The sequence below is a fragment of the Anticarsia gemmatalis genome, chromosome 20, assembly GCF_050436995.1.
Source record: "Anticarsia gemmatalis isolate Benzon Research Colony breed Stoneville strain chromosome 20, ilAntGemm2 primary, whole genome shotgun sequence".
Classification (NCBI taxonomy): Eukaryota; Metazoa; Arthropoda; class Insecta; order Lepidoptera; family Erebidae; genus Anticarsia; species Anticarsia gemmatalis.
The window spans coordinates 10,945,053-10,969,101 of NC_134764.1; the positions used below are offsets into that span (position 1 = coordinate 10,945,053).

The following is a 24,049-nucleotide window of genomic DNA, read 5'->3' on the forward strand; positions in this document are numbered from 1 at the left end:
CAACCAGTCTTACCGAAGAGTGTTATGACCCAGGTAACCGTTTTGTGGAGGTCCAATAGTCGCTCCTTGTAACGTACTGGTATCTAGCTGCATCTGGTAAGACTGGAAGTCGACTTCGACATTGTTGGACGAAAGACAGGATTGATGATGATATTATGATAACCTCCGTATAAGACACAAGAATATACTCACATGAGACAGCCACAGACACAATGAAGAACAGAGCGACTAACTTTACAGAGAACATGTTTGCTTCAGGTAGTTAATACTTGTGTACTATTCGTAGGCACACGTCGTCTTTTATACTATCAACTAGACTGATATTGTGTCGTATTTCTAATAAAAATATATTTGGAATCTACGGCTAGAGGTCAAATGTTACATTGAGTCATAGAAACGATGTTTGTTTTTTTTCATTTGGGAGTGATTAGAAAAACCATTCATGAAAAAAAGTGTACCTATTAATGGTTTAATTCAAACATGCCGCCTTTCTGTGATAAAATGATAACACGAGAAGTATAGGTAAATAAGCATTAGAACACAATTATCTGTGTTATTTTCCCAAAAAAATATGATTCAATTATTATTCTTTACTGACATGGTATCATATCAATATATTGAACTCTTTGACATCAACCTACAGTCAGCTACAAAACTCGTTTGATTATAAAATAAAACAAAATAATTTATTGTCACAAATTAGGTTACATTATACATATGTTTACAGTGTATTTGGGAACATTCGCATTCTCAACAAAAAAAAAGTTTTAAGACTAATTTATATTTTTAGAATCTTTCTATTAAGTGCTAAACTTGATTGAGTACCTAAAAAAGTGTGGAACATACAAACATACATTATATAACGTCTTTTATATCCGAATGCCTAGGCTAATGTTAGACACACGTAATAGCCTATTGCGGGGACGTTACCAAATTTTAAGGTGCTATAATATAATATTCATTTATAAATTGGAGAAGACTAAATAGTACCTACCTGCCCGACACGGAAATCGAATGCGAGACCTCATAATCAGCAGTCGGATACACTACCGACCGAAATTAAGCATTTCTTCATGAAAGATATAGACACTTTTGAAGTTAACTGTATTTAAAAAAATACAAGTATTTGAAATACTATAAAAGACGTTGTGCACTCTCAAGTATAACACAAGTACAATCTGCTTGCTACAAACATGTTCTCTGTAAAGTTAGTCGCTCTGTTCTTCATTGTGTCTGTGGCTGTCTCATGTGAGTATTTAACATACATATTACTTACACTTACATTTTATATGTATATCAACATTGCCTTTCTTCCAACTATGTTGGAGTTGGCTTCCAGTCTCACTGGATGCAGCTGAATACCAGTATTTTACATGGAGCGACTGCCTATCGGACCGCCACAACCCAGTTAAATGGGTAACACGAAACCCTTCGGTAACACTGGTTGTCAGACTTTCAAGCTTCTGACTACTGTCAACGACTGACAAAGATCTTAGAAAATTACAACCGGGACCTACGATTTAACTTCCAAAACACGGAGGAACTCGGCACGTATAAGTTGGTCACCCATCCACATAATAGCCTCGGTAAGCGTAGCTTAACCGCAAAGATCGACCCGCGCGGCTCTCATTAACTAAGCCACGAGCTCCTCAATTATAAAATTAGTTTATTAATGATATTCTATAATGAGGCCGGGGTTAGGCCTTGAGTCCACTACGCTGGCCAAGTGCGGGTTGGGGACTTTGCATGCCCTCAATTAATGTATTAAACAAATTTTAGGCATGCAAGGTTTCCTCACGATGTTTTCCTTCACCGTTGGAGCATGTGATAATTATTTCTAAATCACTTCGAAAAGTCATTGGTGTGTTGCCTCGGGTTCGAACCTGCGACCACTTGTGTGGTAGGTACAACTTATACCACTCGGCTATCACCGCTCTCATCAATGATAATGTTGTTTATTAATGATAATGTTTTCTTCTCAGGGATGCCAGGCAGCGTTAACACCGGAGTAGCAGAAGCTGTTCCTCGGTTAAATTTTAACGACAAACATATAGATCAATCAATAAACGTCAGTAATGACAGGTCCATCGGTCAGATGATTATTGGCAGAAGTTCCCGTGTTCTGGCCAGAGAGGGCGGGTCGTTGGACTCTGATAAACATATAGATAATATGTATCCTTATTATAATACTGGTGGCCCTATTTATGTAGAAAACCATGCCGATGTTGACAGAATGGTGATCAGGAGACACGACGACATCTATGTTTAGTAACTGAAGAAGATTTTACGTTTATCCCACTTCAAAAAAGGTCTTGAATTGTCAGATTTGTTCAAAATGTTTGTTTTTTCATTACTTTTTATTGTGTGGTACAGTTTTGATGATTATTTTCTTTCGCGTACGTACTTTAAAATTAGATTCAGATTTGTCTAGTTGATATTGGGATACCCTTAAAAATTCGTCACTTTTTAAACATTGGTAATATGGTAATTTTTGTTTCGTCGTACAAAAGCAACATTTGGCTTCAAAGAAGGTTTTTTAATAAATAAAAATATTGCATTCTATCAGGTACGTTTTATTTACAACCCTTTAACAAATAGGCCCAAACCTCGAGTTCAACACTGGTAAACTGTAGTTTGAAAACTTTCATCTCTTCAAGAACAGTTTGGAAATTTGCAGGTTATCGTTTTCGTTTCGTCATGATATTTTTATATCAGTATATCATTAAAGCAATTATTTCTAATGCATACAACTTTGTAACTTTGACACTGCACGTTTGGCGCAGTGGTTAAAGTGATCACGTTGCCGCAATAACCGTGGTGCGTGTGTGGGGGAGTTCAAATCCCACCCGGGATAAATATTTGTGTGATGAGCACGAGTATCTGTTCTGAGCCTGGTTGTTTATTTGTGCACATTATTCCATGCAATTAACATTTGCCATTGATTGAAATGTTTAGTTCTCATTTTATCAGATTTTGATTAGTTATTTATTAAAGTTACGTAACACAGAGGTTTTAAAAATATGAAGTTGTTAAGCGACTTTTAGAGCTGACTGTAGCTTTGTTCGTTGTTTGTAAAAGTCTTAGTGACACAAGAACAATTCATAGTGCGGAAGTTGACTTTTATAAGAAGAAAAGAGAAAAAGAGAAAAAAAAGAAAAGAGAAAAAGTGTGTCCCGTAGAAAAACTTTAAGTAAAGCAAGTAGAATGGCTATTAGGTAAAATAGTTATCATCTACTATGATAAAGCGTGTGCCTACATTAATTTGTACTTTCCCAATATTGTAATAAATAAATTAAACAACAAAGATAACTTTTTCTTCCTATTATTGTTTGACTTTATCTTATGTTCTTTACGTCAATGGAAAAAAAACTATAAAAATATAACTAATTAATTTGTTTGCCTACTTAACTAGATTCTTATTATTTTCTCTAAAAATACAACTTCCGCAATAAGAATTGCTCCTGTATCGCGAGGATATTTACAAAACATACAAACAACGGACACAAAGTACAACCAGATCTGAAATATCTATTTGTGGATTACACTCATATTTGTTCCGTGCGGGAATCGAACCCACGACCTCCCTATGCACTGGTAACGGCGTTGCACCTTAATATAGATACAGTGCAGAGAACTCATTACTCTTCACTCGTTTACTGTTCTACCATCGTTAAATTTGTTTGGCGTTAGCTATAATATTTTATCTAAAAAGGGCATATTTAAGTTGAACTTTTAATAATAAAAAATGATATTAGGTATATTTGCTGTAATCAATCAAATGTAAAACAAACATAATTTCTATGACTCAATGTAACATTTGACCTCTAGTAGTAGATTTAAAATATATTTTTATTAGAAATACGACACATTATCAGTCTAGTTGATAGTATAAAAGACGACGTGTCTCTACGAATAGTACACAAGTATTAACTACCTGAAGCAAACATGTTCTCTGTAAAGTTAGTCGCTCTGTTCTTCATTGTGTCTGTGGCTGTCTCATGTGAGTACCTTGTATCTTATACGATGATTATCATAATATCATCATCATCAGCCTAGCCTTTCCTTCTTTATTGGAGTTGGCCTCCAGTTTTACCAGACGCAGCTGTACAGCCGCACGGATTAATCTCTGAGGTTAAGCCACGCTTGCCGTGGTTGTTCCGTCGATGGGTGACCTTATACAAATCGAGTTCCTCCGTGTTTCGGAAGGCACGTTAAATTGTGGGTCCCGGCTGTCATTTTCGAAGATCTTTGACAGTCGTTAGACAACAGTAGTCAGAAGCTTGAAAGTCTGACAACCAGTCTTACCGAAGGGTATCGTGTTATAACCCAGATATTATAACTGTGTCGTGGAGGTCAGATAGGCAGTCGCTCCATGTAAAACACTGGTATCTAGCTGCATCCGGTGAGACTAATCTAAGCTAATATATATTATATATATGGAACGAAAGCGTATCTGACCTCCACAACCCAGTTACTTGGATTATAAGACGATATCCTTCGGTAAGACTGGTTTTAAGACTTTCAAGCTTCTGACAGCTTATATAGGTACTCGCATATATAATAAAATCTCTATTATGTTAGTCCCGTGTAATAGGCAGCGAGACTCTTGTTATTTTTCGGGGACGTTACCAAAATCCTGAATACTATTGAGAAATATTATAACTATACGTTTGGCGCAGTGGTGAACGTCACCTCGCTACAATAACCGCAACGGGGTGTGGCGGGTTTGAATACCACCCGGGACTAGTATTTGTGTGATGAGCACGACTCAGATAGTCGCTCAGAGCCTGGTTATTTTAATTATGTATTTAGAAGTACATAAGTACATATGTTTATCAGTTATTTGGTTGCTATAGTATAAGCTTTGCTTAGTTTGGAATCAAATAACCGTGTGTAAATTTTCTAATGATATTTATTTATTTTATTCTAATATAAATTGCAAAAGCCAAGAACGTTGCAAGACAAGAGTCGAACCCAAGACCTCATATTCAGCAGTAGAATACATTACCGACTGCGTCACGTAGAATTTTGTATTTTGGCTGTAATGTTAAATACTGATTTTTTTTTGTTTCAGTCACTGTGCAAGCTGCCCCTGGTGAAGAAGATAGCTACATGTTCAAATACGACGGCTCGACTAACGTCGTGAACCACGGGACAGTCGGCAAGATGTTCATTAACAACGCTAAAGATTCTAATTTTGCCGACTGGTTGAAGGCTTTGTTCACACCAAAATGATGAATTTTGTAGTGTCTTAATAAAATTGTTGTAGTGTATTTCTTTGTTTTATTTACATTTCCCGCACTAAGAATCGCTCTTGTGTCGTGAGGACCTTTACAAAACATACAAACAACTATCACAAAGTACAACCCGACCCGAAACAACCGATTGTGGATCGCACAAATAATCGAGATCCAGGAATCGAACTAAAGGGGGACTTTTAAAAAAATATAATTCATTTACAAATTCATTTTTTTTAATTATTATCTTTTAGTTAGTTTTCTTTAGTTTACAACAGCCGCACGGATCGATCTCTGAGGTTAAGCTACGCTTGCCGAGGTTGTTCCGTGGATGGGTGACTATCTTATACATATCGAGTTCCTCCGTGTTTCGGAAGGCACGTTAAATTGTGGGTCCCGGCTGTCATTTTCGAAGATCTTTTAACAGTCGTTAACAGTAGTCAGAAGCTTGAAAGTCTGACAACCAGTCTTACCGAAGGGTATCGTTAATACCCAAGTAACTGGGTTGTGGAGGTCAGATAGGCAGTCGCTCCATGTAAAACTCTGGTATCCAGCTGCATCCGGTGAGACTGGAAGCCGACTCCAACATAGCTTGGAAGAAAGGCTAGGCTGATATACATACAAAACACGTATTATATTTAGTTAGTACATGAGCATAGCGAATAACCCTCAACTTAATTATATGTTACGCAGATTTATTTGATATTATAAGAGGTATCGACATTGCCATACTTCGGGCACGTTACCAAACTTCGGACTACTATTAAAAATAATTAAATACGAATTATTAAAAACTAACACAACTTTTTCCGCCCTGGGGTCCATCGCGTGTCTTAATTGACAACTACTGGAAAGCCACTGTGCTGTACATTTTTTTCTTCCATAAATTATAATAATTAATAAATTACGTCAAAGCAGCAATGTACTGAATAGTGACTATCAATTATTATACATGCACTAGTTGTCAACTGAGATACGTGATATTCATACTGAAATCTAAACGAGTAGGATATTCTACCGCCATAGAGCCATTTTTGTTTTTCATTCTCTACTACTATCGACTACCGACAACCGGCTAGCCTTCAAGAATTTTTTAAAGAAAATCTGTTTAGCGCCACTACCAGGCTCTAGAATTACGCTGCTGTATTCATATTATTTGACAAGATTTCCTTACGAGAGACACTAGTAACAGTTTCATAGATTAATATGCGACTAGGGACAAGAAGTTAAGACAGAGTTGACGGAAGACAGAGATGAGTGGAAGGAGAGAACTTATTATACCGTAAGACAATGATATTTTATACATTTTGGCCCTAAAATCGCTATCTCCTTTCCATAACACAAACGAGAGGTGCAAAAAATACCTACCAAATCTCAAATAAATTTCTGAGGTACTGTAAAATGGGGTTTCTTTAAGAAAAATTGGAGTTAATTTGATTGAAGAAACAAGTAAGAAAACAGATCGCTTAAAAAGCTAGCGACGAGTTAATTATTCCAGGTCTTGGTACAATATCGCTTTGAATAAAATTGTAGCATTTTAAATAGTGCAATTGACCTTAAATATTTCCATTTTAAAGTAACCCCTGTATTCAAAACTACCCTGTTTACCGTTTATAAAAGCCAATGCAAGCACAATACAAACAACTGTATAAAAAAATATATTTTGAAATAGAAATGAAACACAATTGCTTTAAAATAATTTATTTAACTTAATACTTAGTTAATTATTCTTCACTTATACATTATAACACTTGACATATTTTACATCTTCATCTTTACCAAATCCTCGAGCTCTTCAAACATTGATTGCATCGACTTTGCTATTTCTCTATTGATAAGTGTTTTAATGCTAAATCCAGTGTACCCGGTATCATCATCGTCTAGTATATTTTTGTTTTCTGTCGAGACTGAAGCTTTACCTTCAGAATCTTTAGTTGCATCTCCAAAACTTCTTCCGATCTGCAGTTTACCGATTGTTCCATTATTTACGACGGTGGTTGATAAATCAACGTTTTTTTTAAAAAAATTGATGCTTGGAGCAGCTTCTGTTACTCCTATGTTTACGTTGCCTGGTATCCCTGAGAACAAAACGTTATTATTAGGGAATTTGCGAAAAGTAGTGATTAAATATACTCAATTAATGTGAAATTGAATATGTTATTTCAAGCAATTAATGTCAAATTTAATATTTTATTTCATTATTTTTGTGATGTTTGATTTGTTGATTATTGTAATAATTTATATGTTACTGTAATCTAATTAAACACAGTTTTTATAATAGCACTTAATCAGATTTGAGTTCTAATGTTATAACTGACATGAATTCTAACTCTTACAAGACGTAGAAACAAAGAAAAATAATTTTCTTCAAAAATGTGTAGACAGACGCTCATACAAAAGTGCTTTATTTTGCTGAGCTAAAACTGTAACGGAAATAAATATAGAAAAAATATTAAATATGGCGAGGTGCGCATTTTTTGCTGGTTCCGGCAAGTAATATAATTAAATTTCGACAAAAGTGTTAATTGCGTCTTTTCGACTGAAGTTTGTTCGACTATGGGGTGCAGATTATCAGATTACCAGACTCAGATGGAAAAAAAAAATCTGATTCAACATAATGTCACATAAATATTTTTCTTGGCTGGAACTTGAACCCACTAATTACAGTCTAGTTACCACAAATTTGACAAGGTAAAATCATAATTAATTGTAATGGGAGATTGTTAAATACTCACATGAGACAGCCACAGACACAATGAAGAACAGAGCGACTAACTTTACAGAGAACATGTTTGTAGCAAGCAGATTGTACTTGTGTTATTCTCGAGAGTGCACAACGTCTTTTATATAATGATAAATGGTTGATCAATAACCGCGTTATATACGAGAGAGGTTAAAGTTCACCTTTACTCAGTAGATACGGCCTGTATTCCTATTTTTGGAAACGTCCCACTGACTAATATAGTATATAAAATACATAAGTATTTAGGTAATAACCTGCTGCCCTGCTTTGACAGTTCAATATTTGTTATAAAAAAATTTAGTCTGTCTAACTAACGTGCCAAAGCGTCAAGCAATTCAATAGAAAATACATATTCATTTTTTTATTATATATTTATTTAGTTTTTTACTTGTCGCGGGGACTTTTACAAACAAACAACGGACACGAAGTGCAACCAGACCCGAAATAAATATTTGTAGATCGCACAAATAATTGTTCTGCGTGGGAATCGAACCCACGACCTCTCGACGCTTGATAGCGGCATGGCGACCTAAACCACTGCGCCACGGAGACAGATCATTGTGCTTGTTAAATCGTGTATAGTATTGCAATTTTGGATTCAGATACCGAAAGGTTGGAATTTATTCGGAGATTCGTCGGATGCATTATGCAATATTAATCAGCCTCTTTTCCAATCAATAATTATGTTGGAGCCGGCTCCAGTCTTATCGGACCTCCTGACATAACAAGATACCTCTCGGTAAGACTGGTTGTCAAACTTTCAAGCAACTAAAGACAGCGACTGTCAAATATCTTTTGAAAATGACAGCCGCAACCAACAATTGACATGCCTTCCGAAACACGAAGAAACTCAGAATAGTCAGTCAGTATACGGTCACCCATCCACATACAAACCTCATTAAGCGTATCTTAAGCCATCATTGCTTAACCTCAGAGATCTATCCGCACGGCTCTTGTTACGTGGCTACGAGCTCCTCGCACAAGTGTCGTTTGCACAAAAAAATGGAATACACGATTAAAATAATCTGTACCATTGGGATATCGGTCAGCTCAGGAGTATTATTTATTGGAATTTCCAAACATGACGTTTTATCTCTATAACCTAATTAAACATTAAAATGAATACCCACTTTTTTATCAACTAGGTTTTGCCCCACTTATCAACAAAATATAAACACAAAAAATATGTTATTTAATTTTATCATTAAAATGTAAACTTCTTACGTATTATTCTCAGGATACTTACTATCAAGTGTCGGACCATTTAACTCATAGCTAGTTTTTTGTGCGAGCTATTTACTATTATATAATTAACTCCAGATTTTCCTTATATGGTAATAGAAAAAGATATAATATGGATCTGCTACCGATCCTCAGGAAAATTCAGTGCTCACTGGAGGGCGGTACTGCCTCCGTTGCGAATCTACGCAGTATACAGACGCACAACAAAGGTAATCTATAAATAAAATGATTGGTCGATGTCGATGCATCATTGTTTATAATGTTCATATTAATAATGTTTCGATTAATGTAATCATCGAAGTTTCTGGAAAGAACGGTAGGTGCTAAAAATCTTATGAAATTCAGACAACCGTGTCCAGAAGGTCATGCAAGATTATGTAAATTTTATTTTACTCGTGTGACTACTGTTGTTTGTTTTCTTTGCGATGTTCTTATCAAAAGCACGATTTTCTACAGTCATCCTCTCGATACTCTATAGTACCGATTTAAAATGGACACTAGCAGCGCTAACTGCGGCAAGGAGCTCATAACTTTGTTAACATCAGCCGCGCGGATCGATCTCTGAGGTTACGCTACGCTTGCCGAGGTTATTCTGACTGCCTCCGTGGCGCAGTGGTTTAGGTCGCCACGCCGATACCACTGCAACGGGAGGTCGTGGGTTCGATTCCCACACGGAGCAATTATTTGTGCGATCCACAAATAATTGCTTCGGGTCTGGTTGTGCTTTGTGTCCGTTGTTTGTATGTTTGTAAAAGTCCCCGCGACACAAGAGCAATTCTTAGTGCGGGAGTTGTCTTTTTAGAAGAAAAAAAAAAAAAAAAAAAGAAAAATTCTGTGGATGGGTGACCATCTTATACATATCGAGTCCCTCCGTGTTTCGGAAGGCACGTTAAATTGTGGGTCGTGGCTGTCAGTTACAATGGTCTTTGGCAGTCGTTAACAGTAGTCAGAAGCTTGAAAGCCCGACAACCAGTTTTACCGGAAGGGGTTACCCAGGTAACTGGGTTGCTGAATCCCGTAGGCAGTCGCTCCATGTAAAATAATAGTATCCGGTGAGGCGGGAAGCCGACTCCAACATAGTTGGAAGAAAGGCTAGACTGATGATGACTATAGAGACACTGACCAGTTTTTCATACATTGCATTATCGATAGTAGTAGGAAATTGTCCTTCTAAAATACCTATGTATCGAAGCATCGTTTTTCATATTTGCGTCATTAACGTTATATGAAAATAAATTAGGAAACCTTTCGTGTGGGCGGACAGATTGGTATCAGTGTCAGTCGTGAACACAGCAAGGCTGAAGTCACACATCGTGTTAGTGCGCAGCGGTCTCTGAACAAGGCACCAGGCCTTTAATAAATCTACGCGATACAATCTACTGAGTGAGTTCTGTGTATACTTATTATGTGATTTAATACTGTAATAGTCTTTCTTTTTGATTTTTTAAATAAGACAGCTCCCGCACTAGATATTGTTCTTGTGTCGCGGGGACTTTCACAAACATACAAACAACGGGCACAAAGTGCAACCAGACCCGAAACAACTATTTGTGAATAATTGTGGGAATCGAACCCACGATCTCCTGCCGCAATGGTAGAAGCGTGGTGACCACCTTAACCACTGCGTCATGTTCGCTCCAAAAATCGGGACATTTATGCAATTTTTAAAGCTGAAATTAAGATATAGGTTACAGACGCTATGCCGAACGAACATTTGCAGCAAGTTAGTGCGTTTAGTGACAAAACCTATTTGAATGTTCTCTATTTAAATAAAAATGGTCGAAAATCGTTCGTAGTTTTTACGTGAATAAGTAACGTATTCGTTTAAATTATTTATGAAGACAAGTTCTTTAGTTCACTTTATCGTATGGTTAATGATCAACCTAGTGTAAAAGTTGGTCAAGTGAAGTCAAGTCGCCCAAAAGGCTTATGCCGTGGCTTAACGATTGTTATATTAATACAAAACCACCGGGATTAACTTCTTACGTGCCCTCCGATGCACGGAGACGCCTAGCATACCACTATGCGGTCACCCATCTATAAAACACAGATCGTTTACCGACCAGTGAGCACAGACGAGTAGTGATAGTTTAAAATTGTTACAACAGTATCTTGTGATTGTGTATGAATCATATTGATACCTGTGTTGTTATTTAAAATGACAATTGCCCTCATTTGTTAATTAATTAACAGATTTTCCTTCCATATTAAGTTATTTTAGAAATAAACAAACATGTTATTATGAATTTTCTAATTATTGGAAAATTTATGGTATGTAGTTGCATGTTCGAGAAATTTTTGCACTAAATCGATTTATATTTAGGTGGTGTAAGAACATCTCCACCAACCGCTGCCTTTGTGGCGCAGTGGTTTAGGTCACCACGCCGATACCACTGCAACGGGAGGTCGTGGGTTCGATTCCCACACGGGACAATTATTTGTGCGATCCACAAATAATTGTTTCGGGTCTGGTTGTGCTTTGTGTCCGTTGTTTGTATGTTTGTAAAAGTCCCCGCGACACAAGAGCAATTCTTAGTGCGGGAGTTGTCTTTTTAAAAAAAAAAAAAAAAACATCCATACATGTTTGGCGGTGGGCCGCAATTGGTTACGCGTTCAGTAGAGCCTTTTTCTACATCGGTACTATCAAGTATAAAGAGTTTTACATACAAAATGTACCTAAAAATAAGTCCCTACAGCAACCGCTAGAGTCACTATACTCTTTAAAATATAGCTTGATTAAAATGACAGTTCTAAGCAAAACAGAGCACACAACTTTGTAGTGACGTCTAACGAGTATTACAAATTGAAACTCGAAAAATCTGTCTTGTCTAGCATTATAACTATTTTTTAAATACAGATCCTCAATAAGAAATCAGAATAATTCAATACAATCAGCCTTTAAACTAAAAATCAGTACTATTTTCTTTAGTCTTAAAAATAAACCTAATAATTTTCAACCTCTCTACAAGGCTACGTCATGTTGCAAAAATTTTAGTGAGGAGACACAATAGATAAGAGTAAATCATCTGATTAATCGTTAATCGCGAAGTACACTTTGATACTATTCGTGACCAAGAATTAATAATTAATCTCCAAGATTGTTCCAGCGATTCTGATGATAGCGATGAGGATGATACTGATTTAGGATGCGCACCATTAACCGCGCATCCTATATTACTATCATCTTCATCCCTATCATCAGAATTGCACCATTAACTGAATAAATAAATTTTATTTAACTTTAATTTCATTGTTTTATTTAATTGATCCTAATTAATACTAAACTAGGAGAGGTCTCCGTGCGGTGTTAAAAGTAGGGCTGGTCGTCCTATACGAATTTGCTTAAACAATAAGATTCACAACAACAATTCGTAAAAAGCTAATTCAAAAATAATTGAATCGAATATAATTATTTTAGATTCGATTTTTTTGCTATCGATTTTGATCAATACTTCTACAACCCTAGTCAAAACAGTTTGACATCTGTCATTCTAATCAAGCTATATTTTAAAGACTATAATCAATTATTCACGGAACATTTTTATTTGAGGATCGCACAAATAATTGTAGATACCGTGTGGGAATTGAACCCACGACCTCCCGACACAGTGGTAGCGGCGTGGTGACCTGTACCACGGCGCCACGGAGGCAGTCAAATAAAGTCAATTAATCACAAAGTAAAAAGTATTGGCTTACACGTAATACAAACGATAAAAAGGTCCGAGTTCAAAATGATTATTTAGTTATTATACATAGCAAATTTTATAAAAAAAAAACATATTTTAATTGTTGAGAGATTTACCTACGATAATAGTGACCCGGTCAAAGAGGTCGTACAAACTGATAAACCTACTATTGTACTGCTAACGTGGTTTTTCCGTCTGATAAGTTAGTTTACAATAATATCTTCGAAAATATTAGGTTTTTCATCTAAATATATATATGTCAAAGGTGACCGACTGACATAGTGATCTATCAACGTACAGCCCAAAAGACTAGACGGATCAGACTTGAAATTTGACGTGTAGATGTTATGACGTAGGCATCCGATAAGAAAGGGTTTCCGGCTTCGCCTGCGTGGACTTTAGTTTACACTAGCTGACCCGCGCAACTTCGCTTACGTCACATAAGAGAGAATGAATCATAAGTTTCCCCGTTTATGTAGCATTTTTTACTGGCACTCTGCTCCTATTGGTCGTAGCGTGATGATATATAGCCTTCCTCGATAAATGAGCTATCTAACACTGAAAGAATTTTTCATAACGGACCAGTAGTTCCTGAGATTAGCGCTTTCAAACAAACAAACAAATAAACTTTTCAGCTTTTTAATATTAGTATAGATTTTTATTGTTGCTCTACTCCTATTACTCATAGCGTGATGTTATATAGCATATAACCTACCTCAATAAATGGACTAGGCCACAGAAAACTAAAATATATTTTTCTGTTTGTGTTCATGATATTAGCGTGTTTAAAAAACAGACTTACTTTTCAGCTGAAATTATTAAAATAATAATAAATAAAGATATTATTATTATTTCAGCGTTTCAGGAGGCTAAGGCCATAAAAAGGAGAACAACCCCAGTGCGTCACACAAGTATTAACTACCTGAAGCAAACATGTTCTCCGTAAAGTTAGCCGCTCTGTTCTTCATTGTGTCTGTGGCTGTCTCATGTGAGTTTTTAACATACATACATTTATTTGTTTCAATTAGATTAATAGAAGCAGTTAAAATATCTTGTAATTCTTATGGAAATGAAGAAAGCCCATGCAAGTGGTTGCAGTTTCGAACCCGAGGCAACACACCAATGACGTTTCCAAGTTATGTGTGTAGTAGAAATAATGTAATTACCACTTGTTCCAATAGTGAAAGAAAGCATTGTGATGCAATCTTGCAATATCCCCATCCATCATTCACACTTAGCCAGCGTGGTGTATTCAAGGCCTAACCCCTCGCTCGTTTGGGAAGAGACCCTTGCCCAGCAGTGGGCCATTAATGGGTTAAATTTATTTATTAGTAACCATGTCCTTTATTTTATACCCAAAAAACAGTTATGTATTTGTATGTTTCAGGTATTCAAGCTAAAAAAAAATATGAATCCGACTTGGAAAAAGGAATACACTATAAGCATGATGACAAAGAATTCGTGCTAACTGCTAAGGACGCGAAGATCAATGGACCGGTTGAAATAGACATTGATAATGGGAAATATAAGAAACGTGTGCCGGCTAATCACTGCTCAACTATCTCCCAGTCTATAAATTATCCTATCAATCAGTGTATTGAAATAATATCGGTACTATTGATGAGCGCCGCATCCATATTTACACAATGAAAGTACAAAAAAAACTTCAAAACAATTTTTATGACCCAGCTTATCAGTAATTTATAATTTTTTTCCAGGCTTGCTACACACGTATTCGGTTTAGTAATATATTTATCGAACAAGAAAACCGACTCGACTGACTTTTTTGGCTTGTGCCGTTTGGGGTCATCTACATCAACATTCAGTTTTGCCGTCCGGCTAGGCCGAACTGAATATGTGTGTATGCCTCATCTTATTAGCACTACAAAATGGATCGTATTTGTAAATACACTACTGGACAGATCTACATCAAATTGAAATGAGACCACAGGAAGCAACCATCTTTTAAATAAAAAAAAATGGAAATCGGTTATATAAATATGTATATTAATTCATATTTAATACAATTTTCATTCACAATTTCATTTTATACTCTGTTAATTTAAACACTGATTATCCTACATTAAAAGCAGTACAAAACTAAAAATCGTGTTAAAATTTTAGGTTATGAATAAATAAACATTTGATACTTGTGACTAATTTGTTTTATTGTCTTAAATAAAGCTAGCTCATAATAATACATAGGTGGTAATAATCGTAACGATCGAACACCAAGCGACGTAGCCATTATACGTAAAGCCTTTGACACCATTAGACACAGGCTTTTTCACTTCAATAGGAATATCTGGTTTGATGTCAATCTCCGAGTCATCTGGTTTTATATTCAGTTTATTTTTAATTTTGTTTATCTTGTCATATACCCTATCTTGTACAGCGGCGCCGATTCCTCCATTTGGTGTCCCCGAGGTAAAAGTAAAGCCGTCTTTTATATGCACGCTGCCGGGGACAGATAAGTCAATGTTATGTGGACCAGTGATGTGCGTGTTTGTAGTGTCAACGTACGTCTTCGACTGACCACCATCTTCTTCGATGACGCCGACCCTGCGGCACGTTTCTATTGTTTCTCCAAGCTGTGAACAGAAATACATTTGTTATTTGTGTGTTGAAAATACAAAATAATAATAATAAATCAATAACTGAACATTAGAATTCAGAGATTAAAAAAAAACAGATAAAAATACAAGTACATAGACAGTTTTGTGGTTCAAGCAAATATTTATTCTAAGTTGATAAAAATCGAACTAAAATGCAAATGCAGATCACAACACACGAGTCCTCCAATTACAGTTAAAATCATTCTTGATAGTAACCCGGAGTTAGGTAACGTGCGATACTGCAATATTAATAACTAGTGTATCTAAATATTGGGGGTTTTCCCATACACCTATACGTTTCGTTCGATTTTGTAATTTAAAACAAATGAATCACGGGTAGTCACAACATCGTACCTGACCTGTTGTCACAGTGCATGTCTCTTTGACTGGATCACCTGACGCCAAGGATACTCCAACTATCATCATAAATATAATCGCGAACATTTTAAAACTAAACTAACAAGCTTCTGTACTCAACGACGAATAAGGAATGAGCGCCGAGCAGCTATTCACTGCTTATATTAACTACATGATAAGAATTACTCACTACTACTTTCGCGATATCTCAAGACTTGTCAAAACAAAAACGTAATAAACACAATGATCAATGCTCTGACCTCTAGCTGATAAAATTGTATATACAATTATAAAAAAACATTATCAAATTAAATTATTAGGACTACCCAGCAATTATAGATAACTTTTGACCTGTGTATTTTCCCACACAATCGGTCAACGACGTTATTGTAAGAATTGTTACATTTTTTTGACCCAACGTCAATTTAAATGACTAAAAGAGAGTAATAATGTCAATATGTCAGTATTAATAATTTCGATAGTATTAACGTCGTCAATATAAAAGCAGTTGTTCAAGTATGAACATGACACAAGTGCACAGAGGGTGACATCGTCATGTTCTACACAAAGTTCGTGGTTCTATTCTTCATCGCGACCATTGGGGTCTCGTGTGAGTCACATCACTCGTACCTATATATTCTTTAAATCTTGCCAATTCCTATGGCGGTAGAGTAGAGTCCATCAGGCTTATCACGTAACGGTTGGCAACTAATGTACGTCAAATTGATGGTCACTATTCAGTTAATTTCTGCATTGATGTAACGTGTTGATCACTATATTCTAGGGTAGAATACAATATACAGCACAGTGGCAAATAGTTATTAATTGAAATACGTGACTTCGCGTTACCTTATGGGACTGAACTGTGGGATTTTTTATTTCTATCCAATATTTGTTTAAAAAACTTCGTTACGAAAACATCGAGGACCTTGTATGCTTTAAAGTTCTTAATGTCATGCCAAGTCCCCTACAATCATTTACCCAGCGTAGTAAACTCCAGGTCTAAGCTATCCCTTATTCTGGAGGGAATCTTGCCTAGCAGTGGGGCCTGTAATGAGTTAACTTTATATTTATTTAATTTATTTTATTCTGAGCAGTGATAGCCAAGTGGTAGTTGACATCTGCCACGCAAGTGGTCGCAGGTTCGAACCCAAGGCAAACACCAATGACTTTTCGAAGTTATGTGTGTATTAGAAATAATTATCACATGCTACAACGGCGAAGGAAAAACATCGTGAGAAAACCTTGCATGCCTAAAAATTTGTTTAAAACATTTATTGAGGGCATGCAAAGTCCCCAACCCGCACTTGGCCAGCGTGGTGGACTTAAGGCCTAACTCCTCCCTCATTACGGGAGGGGACCCTTGCCCAGTAGTGTTATACATACATTACATTTATTTTATTAGTTAAATTTATTTATTTTATGCTACATACCCTCCGTAAACATTATTGATAAATAATCAAGTGAAAAATATCAATTAATTTTCAGTTTTTAAGAACGAGCCGAGCATTGGAATCGCTACAGCAGTGCCAATTTTTGACTACACTTACATAACAAGAAATGTCGACAATTCAGTTAAAACTACATACGAGAAGAATTTTGACATAGATCTCGCCGGGATAAAGACAAACGGCGAAGTGAATATCGAATTGGATAACATTTTGTAGAAGAAGTATCGTTTATAAGTAAATATATACTTGTATATAAGATGTCTGTATATTGTGTATCTTTAGTCGCTTTCGACCTCTGCAGTGGGACAATGCGTTTCATATATAAAATTGTATTTAATTTGAAATGAACAATGACTGGGATATAAATCTGTAATGTTGTATGTTTATGTATAAATAAATAAATAAAATAGTAAAGTGTATAAAGCTCCATCATATATTTTTAACTCGTTTAAAAAAAAATAATAAGTATATTTTATTTATAATAATAATAATAATAATAACATTTATTTCAGACTTTGTCCATATTCTTGTTAGTAACAATGTTCTTAGTCTAATGTTAGTAAAAATACAAATACAAGTACACATAAGTCAGGCGCTTGCTCTCGTGTGGAGGCCTATCCAGTGTGCCAACAGTACCGAGTCCCAGCGGCCGGCACACGTCGTCAGCATGGTGCTGGGGCTGCTGCGCACCCGGGCTAGCATCGAGGCACATCGCTTGCGTATGATCGCATGGAAGCCGTCCACGTGCGCCTCCGCGAACATGCCACTCGCGCTACAGTAGCGCGGCAGCCCCATCAACACCCTGAACGCATTATTATACTGTATACGCAGAGCGCTGTACGTCCCCTGCGTGTAATTGGCCCACAGACTGCACGTGTAGAAGGTCTGACAGAATGCCCTAAATAGTGTGACCTTCACTTGTTCAGTACAACGTGCGAATCTGCGAGCCAACATATTACAGCGGATACACAGCGCCCTACGTTCTCTCTCCATATCCATGTTGTCTTTAAGGTCTTCAGTGACCCAATGGCCCAGATACTTGAAATGAGTGACTCTGTTTAAAGGTGTACCGTAGAGTGAGACGGGTGGTATATCTGAGTAATCTTTTTTGGGAGCTCTAAAAACCATAACCTCACTTTTCTTAACATTGTATCTGAGCCCATGGGCCTCCGCATACCTTTCACATATTCGAAGTAACTTGCGCAACGCTCCGATTGAAGGGCTGAGCAGCACCATGTCATCTGCGTAGCTAATATTGTTAACACAAATTCCCTCGATATGACATCCAATTCCTGTGCTGCTCAGCTCTCCAATCAGGCGGTCAATATACAAATTAAAAAGTTTCGGTGAAGTCAACCCTCCCTGCCTCACCCCACACTCTAACCCGTATTCATCCGATCTACTATCCGCCCACCTAACAGTATTTTTCTGGTTATTGTACCAGTACTCAAATATCGATACAATCTCAGGGGGCAGACTAGTGTCTCGACGCATTTTATTCCACAATAGGTCGTATGAGACCATATCAAAAGCCCGGGACAGATCCAGGAAACACGCGTACACTGGCGTCTTACGCGAGGTGTAGTAGTGCACAGTCTGCTTGAGACACAGGATCGCACTTTCAGTTGATAGACCAGCCCGAAAACCGAACTGACCGTCATGCAGTTTTATATGTTCAGTTAAATGGCCGTCAAGCAGACTGTCCAATACCTTCGCTATGACCGAAGCTAGCGAGATAGGCCTATAATTTAACCTATCCGATACATCACCAGTTTTATTTTTTACAATAGGGACCACAACAGTAAACATGAGATCGTCCGGTAGGTAGGAGTGGCTAACACACAGATTAAATAACAAAGCTAGAACCCTTGGCAAGTGTGGCCCAGCGTGTCGCAGGTGCTCAATGCTGAGGCTATCATGACCTGGAGACTTTCCTCTTTTCATACAATTTATGACCAAAGCTATATCTTTTGCAGTAAACCTTACATTGATATCTCCAGACGTAGCCCCAACACCGGACACCGACAACAGATCCGATTGCGCAGGCCTCAAAAACGGTTCAACTCGAAAATGGTGCTGAAATAATCTCGCGATGTCGTCCGGATTGTGAACTCCATCGACGCTCACGGGTCGGCTTGGCTTCAAATTCAATTTATTTGTTGATTTCCAAAATTTATTAAAGTTATTATTGGAATGGTGTTGAGCTATGATATCCATTTTAATTTTTTCTTGGTTATTTTGACACCATTTCAATTTTAACTTGAACGCTCGCCTAGACTCTGTCATTTCATTGTATAACCATCCAGAGCTAGGTTTCCCATACAATAACCAATTCTGATAACATTGTCGAGCCTTACCGTGAGCCTCTCTCACGTGTCTATTCCAGCCTATTATGTGTTTACCCCTCCCAGGATTTGAAGCCGCGCTGTATGAATATTTCGCGCCCTCAGACAGTACACGCACAATACTTTTATACATATCATTAATTAATGATTTATGGTTTGTACAGTTACACATTTTATCAGCACAAGTAGCAAATTCCACTGGAAAGTCGATATCCCTTAAGTTTGTATGACAAAAATTATAATAAGTCTCTATTTGACACGCCTGCCTTTCACCCCATATTACTTTATTTTTACAAAAACTATTCATTATAATTTTAGGCTTTATCAAATTTAAATTACAAGTTAACTGCATAGGATAGTGATCAGACCAGTACGTATCGTACAATATAGTCACGTGATCGATAGTTGCGCGCGCGGCGCTCGAGACCACGCAGTGATCGAGCCACCGGCGGCACCCGTGTGCCTCACTAACAAAAGTGTGTGAATCGTTCGGTAACATATCAAAATCAACGCACGCCCATGACTGTTCCGCACAGAAGTCTAAAAGTTGATTAGCGAATAACTCACCCGGGTGCGCGTTGAAATCTCCCAGCACATACACAGATTCCACATCACTATTTTCAATTATAGAGTTTATTTCGCCAAGACACTCCGTAAACTCGATCAAGTTGTCTTTTGAGTCCGTAGGCATATACACAGATATAATTAGCATAGAACGTTCACGTATCGCAATCTTAATAGCTGCTATGCGATTACTACTACACTGCAACACAGACACTGAAGGAAACACAGACTTCCTCCATAGTATTGCCACGCCTCCATATGGTCGGCCGCGGAGGACACCGGCCGAAGTGTCCACGGCAGACTTGCCAGTGAACGCGAAATTATCGCTGATGCTGCCCAGGAATGGAATATCATGCGGCAATAGCCACGTTTCCTGAAGTGCTATTATGTCAGCTGTTTCGCATATTTTTCTTACACATTCCACGGATCTTACAATATTTTTACAGTTAAATGTTACTAGTTTGGCGTAATTATTCATAAGGAAAGTTGGACTACACACGTACAAATTTTTCCCCGCTTGTTATACCATTACTTCTTATCTTGAAGTCAACAAAGCGCCGGTATGCGACGCCTTCTGGCCAGAATTCATCATTTAGAAAAGTCTCTAATTTATGCTTAGGTACTAATACTTTATACGCATCATACGATTTTGGTGTCTTCATATGCATTTTTTCTAGATGCACAGTAACATCAGTTTTACTCGCAATATAACTGAGAATGTCACATTCGGGCACGCCCTTAGCAATATTGTATATGTAAATAGGAATACTAGTGACGGCCGCTTTAAAACTCGCTTCTGGGTTCAAAACTGCCTTTCCTCTTTTTGCGACAAAGCGGTTCTGTAGACGTCTTCTTTGCACTAGGGTCCATTCCTTGTCTTCTTTGGGCATTTTCCATTCACCATCGCGCACAATATCGGCTAAAGATTTGTTCTTATCGCGCACGTCATCGTTTACGCTCGAAACGGCCGTGTGTCCCACCTCACTAGTTGCAACGATCGCAGCTGATTGCGTATGAGTCATTGGCTCGGACGAGCCACCGACCGCCGTAAGGCGACTACTTGTCTCGCCCATTACGTTAGTCTCACCGCAATTTTTCTGTACACCCTCACTTTTGGAAAAAGTTTGCGCGATATCACGATAATTGGTGTCTGCTCGTACTTCGCTTGGCTCCGTGCACGGAGTGTCATGCTCAGCGCCCACGTATGTAAGTCCTCTGGGACCACTGCAATAATCGTCATGACTGTCCAGCAATAAAAAGCCACCTCTCTTCACATTGACATTCCGGGGGGTACTTCCAAAGTTGTTCACTATTGATGCCTTTTTTAGGTTTTCAAGGTCAGACTTAACGGTATCTAGGTCATCCTTAGTGACATATTGTTCTTTGATTTGATTCATCTCTTGCTGCATACGCGTCAAATCCTTTAAAATCCGGGTAACGTCGACATGATCAAAAAGTACCGGCGGGAGCTTATGCAGGTCGCGGGCTACAAAAACCGGTAAAATTTCAGGATCAGACTCCCTCAGCATGCAGATGATGTCATCTATTTCACGGATCTTCTTTCCATCTCTCTTTCTTATTTTCTTACGCTTCTCTGTAGGTAGAGATTCGCACAGAAGAATTTTAGCACTATGAATGTCTTCGTCAGAAAATGCACTCACACAAATTTGACTAATGCTCTCCTCGTTCATCACATCAATTTCATTTTATAATATCATTTGAAATAAACACCTCAATATTCGACTGCTTATTTTATTTATAACATCACAGTGTTACAACCGCAGATGTAGACAGAAATGTATGAAATACCTTCACGACCGCGTATACTGTCCTAGAGCAAAACTACAGTAGCTCGATTCTCTACCACTATCGACTACAGACAACCGGCTATCTATCGACAAATTTTCTATGAAAATCATTTCAGTACCTCTAGGAGGCGCCGTAGGCATTATACATGTGTATTGGCAGTACATTTCAAATGTCAAACTCTCGATACTCGATAGTACCGACAGTAGAGAATCGCGCTACAAATTGCTTTTGTGGTACAAAACCTGTTTTTACGTTTCGTTTATTATTAGATTGTGCGTCAAAAAAAACTTTGATACGTTATACAAGGCGTTAGGCAGAGGGTTGTCCATAGGATGTGATCAACCTTTTTTTTTACATGGATATTGCAGTGCCTTCCTCGCATGCAGTGCCTCATCACCACTACGACAGCTATCTTGCAGCCAAAGCCAAGTGCCCAAATAAATAAATAAATAAATACTTTGAGACAATTCACACACGATCATCTGATTCCAAACTGAACAGAACTATGGTAACCAAATAACCAATATGCTTATATAAACATGCTTATATACTTCTAAATACATACTTAGAGGTGTATACAAAATTTCCATGTCACAATGTTAGTTACAGTACTCCTCCGCAACGGCGTGATCGATTCTCATGAACGGCCAACATCTATTTTTGATGCCCAATTTATTTTTTAAATCATATAGCAAAAAAAAGTTTGCCGGGTCAGTTAGTAGATAAATATAATTTAAATGAAAAACAATTGATGTTAAAATGATCCCGCAAACACCTTCATAATGTTAATTAATTTAACGTTGCGTGAAAGTCTAAATATACGTATGATCTCAGTAATGTTAATTAGCCATGCTAATATGATATTATTTACCTCGTGGTTGGAAATAGGGACAGTTGTAGGAAAACCACCTGATATTTTCTCACCTAGTTATTAATATCATCAATATATAAAGCAGTTGTTCAAGTATGAACATGACACAAGTGCACAGAGGGTGACATCGTCATGTTCTACACTAAGTTGGTGGTTCTATTCTTCATCGCGACCATTGGGGTCTCGTGTGAGTACTAACTATGTATTTTTAATTGTTCCTCATAAATTACAGAAGACTCTAACTTTAGCTCGATTCTCTATTACTATCGAATACGGACAACCGTCTAGCTATCGAGAAAATTTACGCTAAAACCTGTTTAGCGCCTCTACCGGGCTCCGTAAGAACTATTTTGGCAGTACATTTTAAATGGCAGCTCTCGATACTCGACAGTATAGACTAAGGTATATTTTATTTATTTTTATACTGGCTGCTCTGTACGTCTACACCTCTTGCCTCAACAATCTGTCATAATAACTAATATGTGTCCAGTTTGATTTAAAATACTTTTTTGTGGGCCTTATTACCAAGGAAAGCGATAAACTATTTACTATTTAACAAATTTTAACGACCTACGACAGCATAGTAACCATCATCACTTATGCACTAGTACAAAAATATATATATAAATACGAGAATAAATAATAAACTCTGTAGTCCGGGAGGTAGTTCGTGACTACCGATCATGAGTTTTCGAGTTTGATTCCCAGTTGGACACAAAACTGCTAAGCTTTTCAATTGTTTTAAAACATTTTAATAGTTGCACGGAGCTATCTATATTATAACACGCAACTAACATAACCGTTAACATAAACATTTCAAAGATCTCAACGAAAGACAACTCCCGCACGAAGAACCGCTCTTGCGTCGCGGGGACTTTAACAAACATACAAACAAGGAACACAAAGTACAACCAGACCAAAACAACTATTTTTGTGGATCACTCAAATTATTGTTCCGCGTAGGAATCGAATCCACGACCTCCCGACGCAGTAGTAGTGGCGTAGCGATCACCTTAACCGATAATATTTACTAAGTACGTATAATGCTTTCAGATTTTAAGGACGAACCAGGCAATGGAGTCGCATCAGCAGCGCCTTGGTGGGTGTTCGGAGGTAAAATACATAAGAC

At 37.4% G+C, this 24,049-nt stretch overlaps 5 protein-coding genes across 5 annotated transcripts; 2 read left to right on the forward strand and 3 right to left on the reverse strand.

Annotated features, from left to right (window-relative positions):
- Positions 1-1,155: 1,155 nt before the first annotated feature.
- Positions 1,156-2,554, forward strand: LOC142981800 (uncharacterized). The gene is made up of 2 exons (XM_076127911.1): positions 1,156-1,248; positions 1,983-2,554. The coding sequence occupies exons 1-2, from the start codon at positions 1,194-1,196 to the stop codon at positions 2,267-2,269; spliced, it is 342 nt and encodes a 113-aa protein (XP_075984026.1). The 5' UTR covers positions 1,156-1,193; the 3' UTR covers positions 2,270-2,554.
- Positions 2,555-6,931: 4,377 nt separating this feature from the next.
- LOC142981925 (uncharacterized) lies at positions 6,932-8,077 on the reverse strand. The gene is made up of 2 exons (XM_076128072.1): positions 7,973-8,077; positions 6,932-7,315 (listed from the first exon to the last, which is right to left on the reverse strand). The coding sequence occupies exons 1-2, from the start codon at positions 8,025-8,027 to the stop codon at positions 6,999-7,001; spliced, it is 372 nt and encodes a 123-aa protein (XP_075984187.1). The 5' UTR covers positions 8,028-8,077; the 3' UTR covers positions 6,932-6,998.
- A 2,423-nt stretch (positions 8,078-10,500) lies between these two features.
- On the forward strand, positions 10,501-14,813 carry LOC142981608 (uncharacterized). Its single transcript, XM_076127623.1, has 3 exons — positions 10,501-10,605; positions 13,766-13,896; positions 14,296-14,813. Exons 2-3 carry the CDS (start codon positions 13,842-13,844, stop codon positions 14,556-14,558), a joined length of 318 nt encoding a protein of 105 aa, XP_075983738.1. The 5' UTR covers positions 10,501-10,605; positions 13,766-13,841; the 3' UTR covers positions 14,559-14,813.
- Positions 14,814-14,977: 164 nt separating this feature from the next.
- Positions 14,978-16,006, reverse strand: LOC142981606 (uncharacterized). Its single transcript, XM_076127622.1, has 2 exons — positions 15,878-16,006; positions 14,978-15,499 (listed from the first exon to the last, which is right to left on the reverse strand). The coding sequence occupies exons 1-2, from the start codon at positions 15,965-15,967 to the stop codon at positions 15,098-15,100; spliced, it is 492 nt and encodes a 163-aa protein (XP_075983737.1). The 5' UTR covers positions 15,968-16,006; the 3' UTR covers positions 14,978-15,097.
- Positions 16,007-20,731: 4,725 nt separating this feature from the next.
- On the reverse strand, positions 20,732-21,931 carry LOC142981908 (uncharacterized). The gene has a single exon (XM_076128048.1). The coding sequence runs from the start codon at positions 21,929-21,931 to the stop codon at positions 20,732-20,734; it is 1,200 nt and encodes a 399-aa protein (XP_075984163.1).
- Between the last annotated feature and the right edge of the window lie 2,118 nt (positions 21,932-24,049).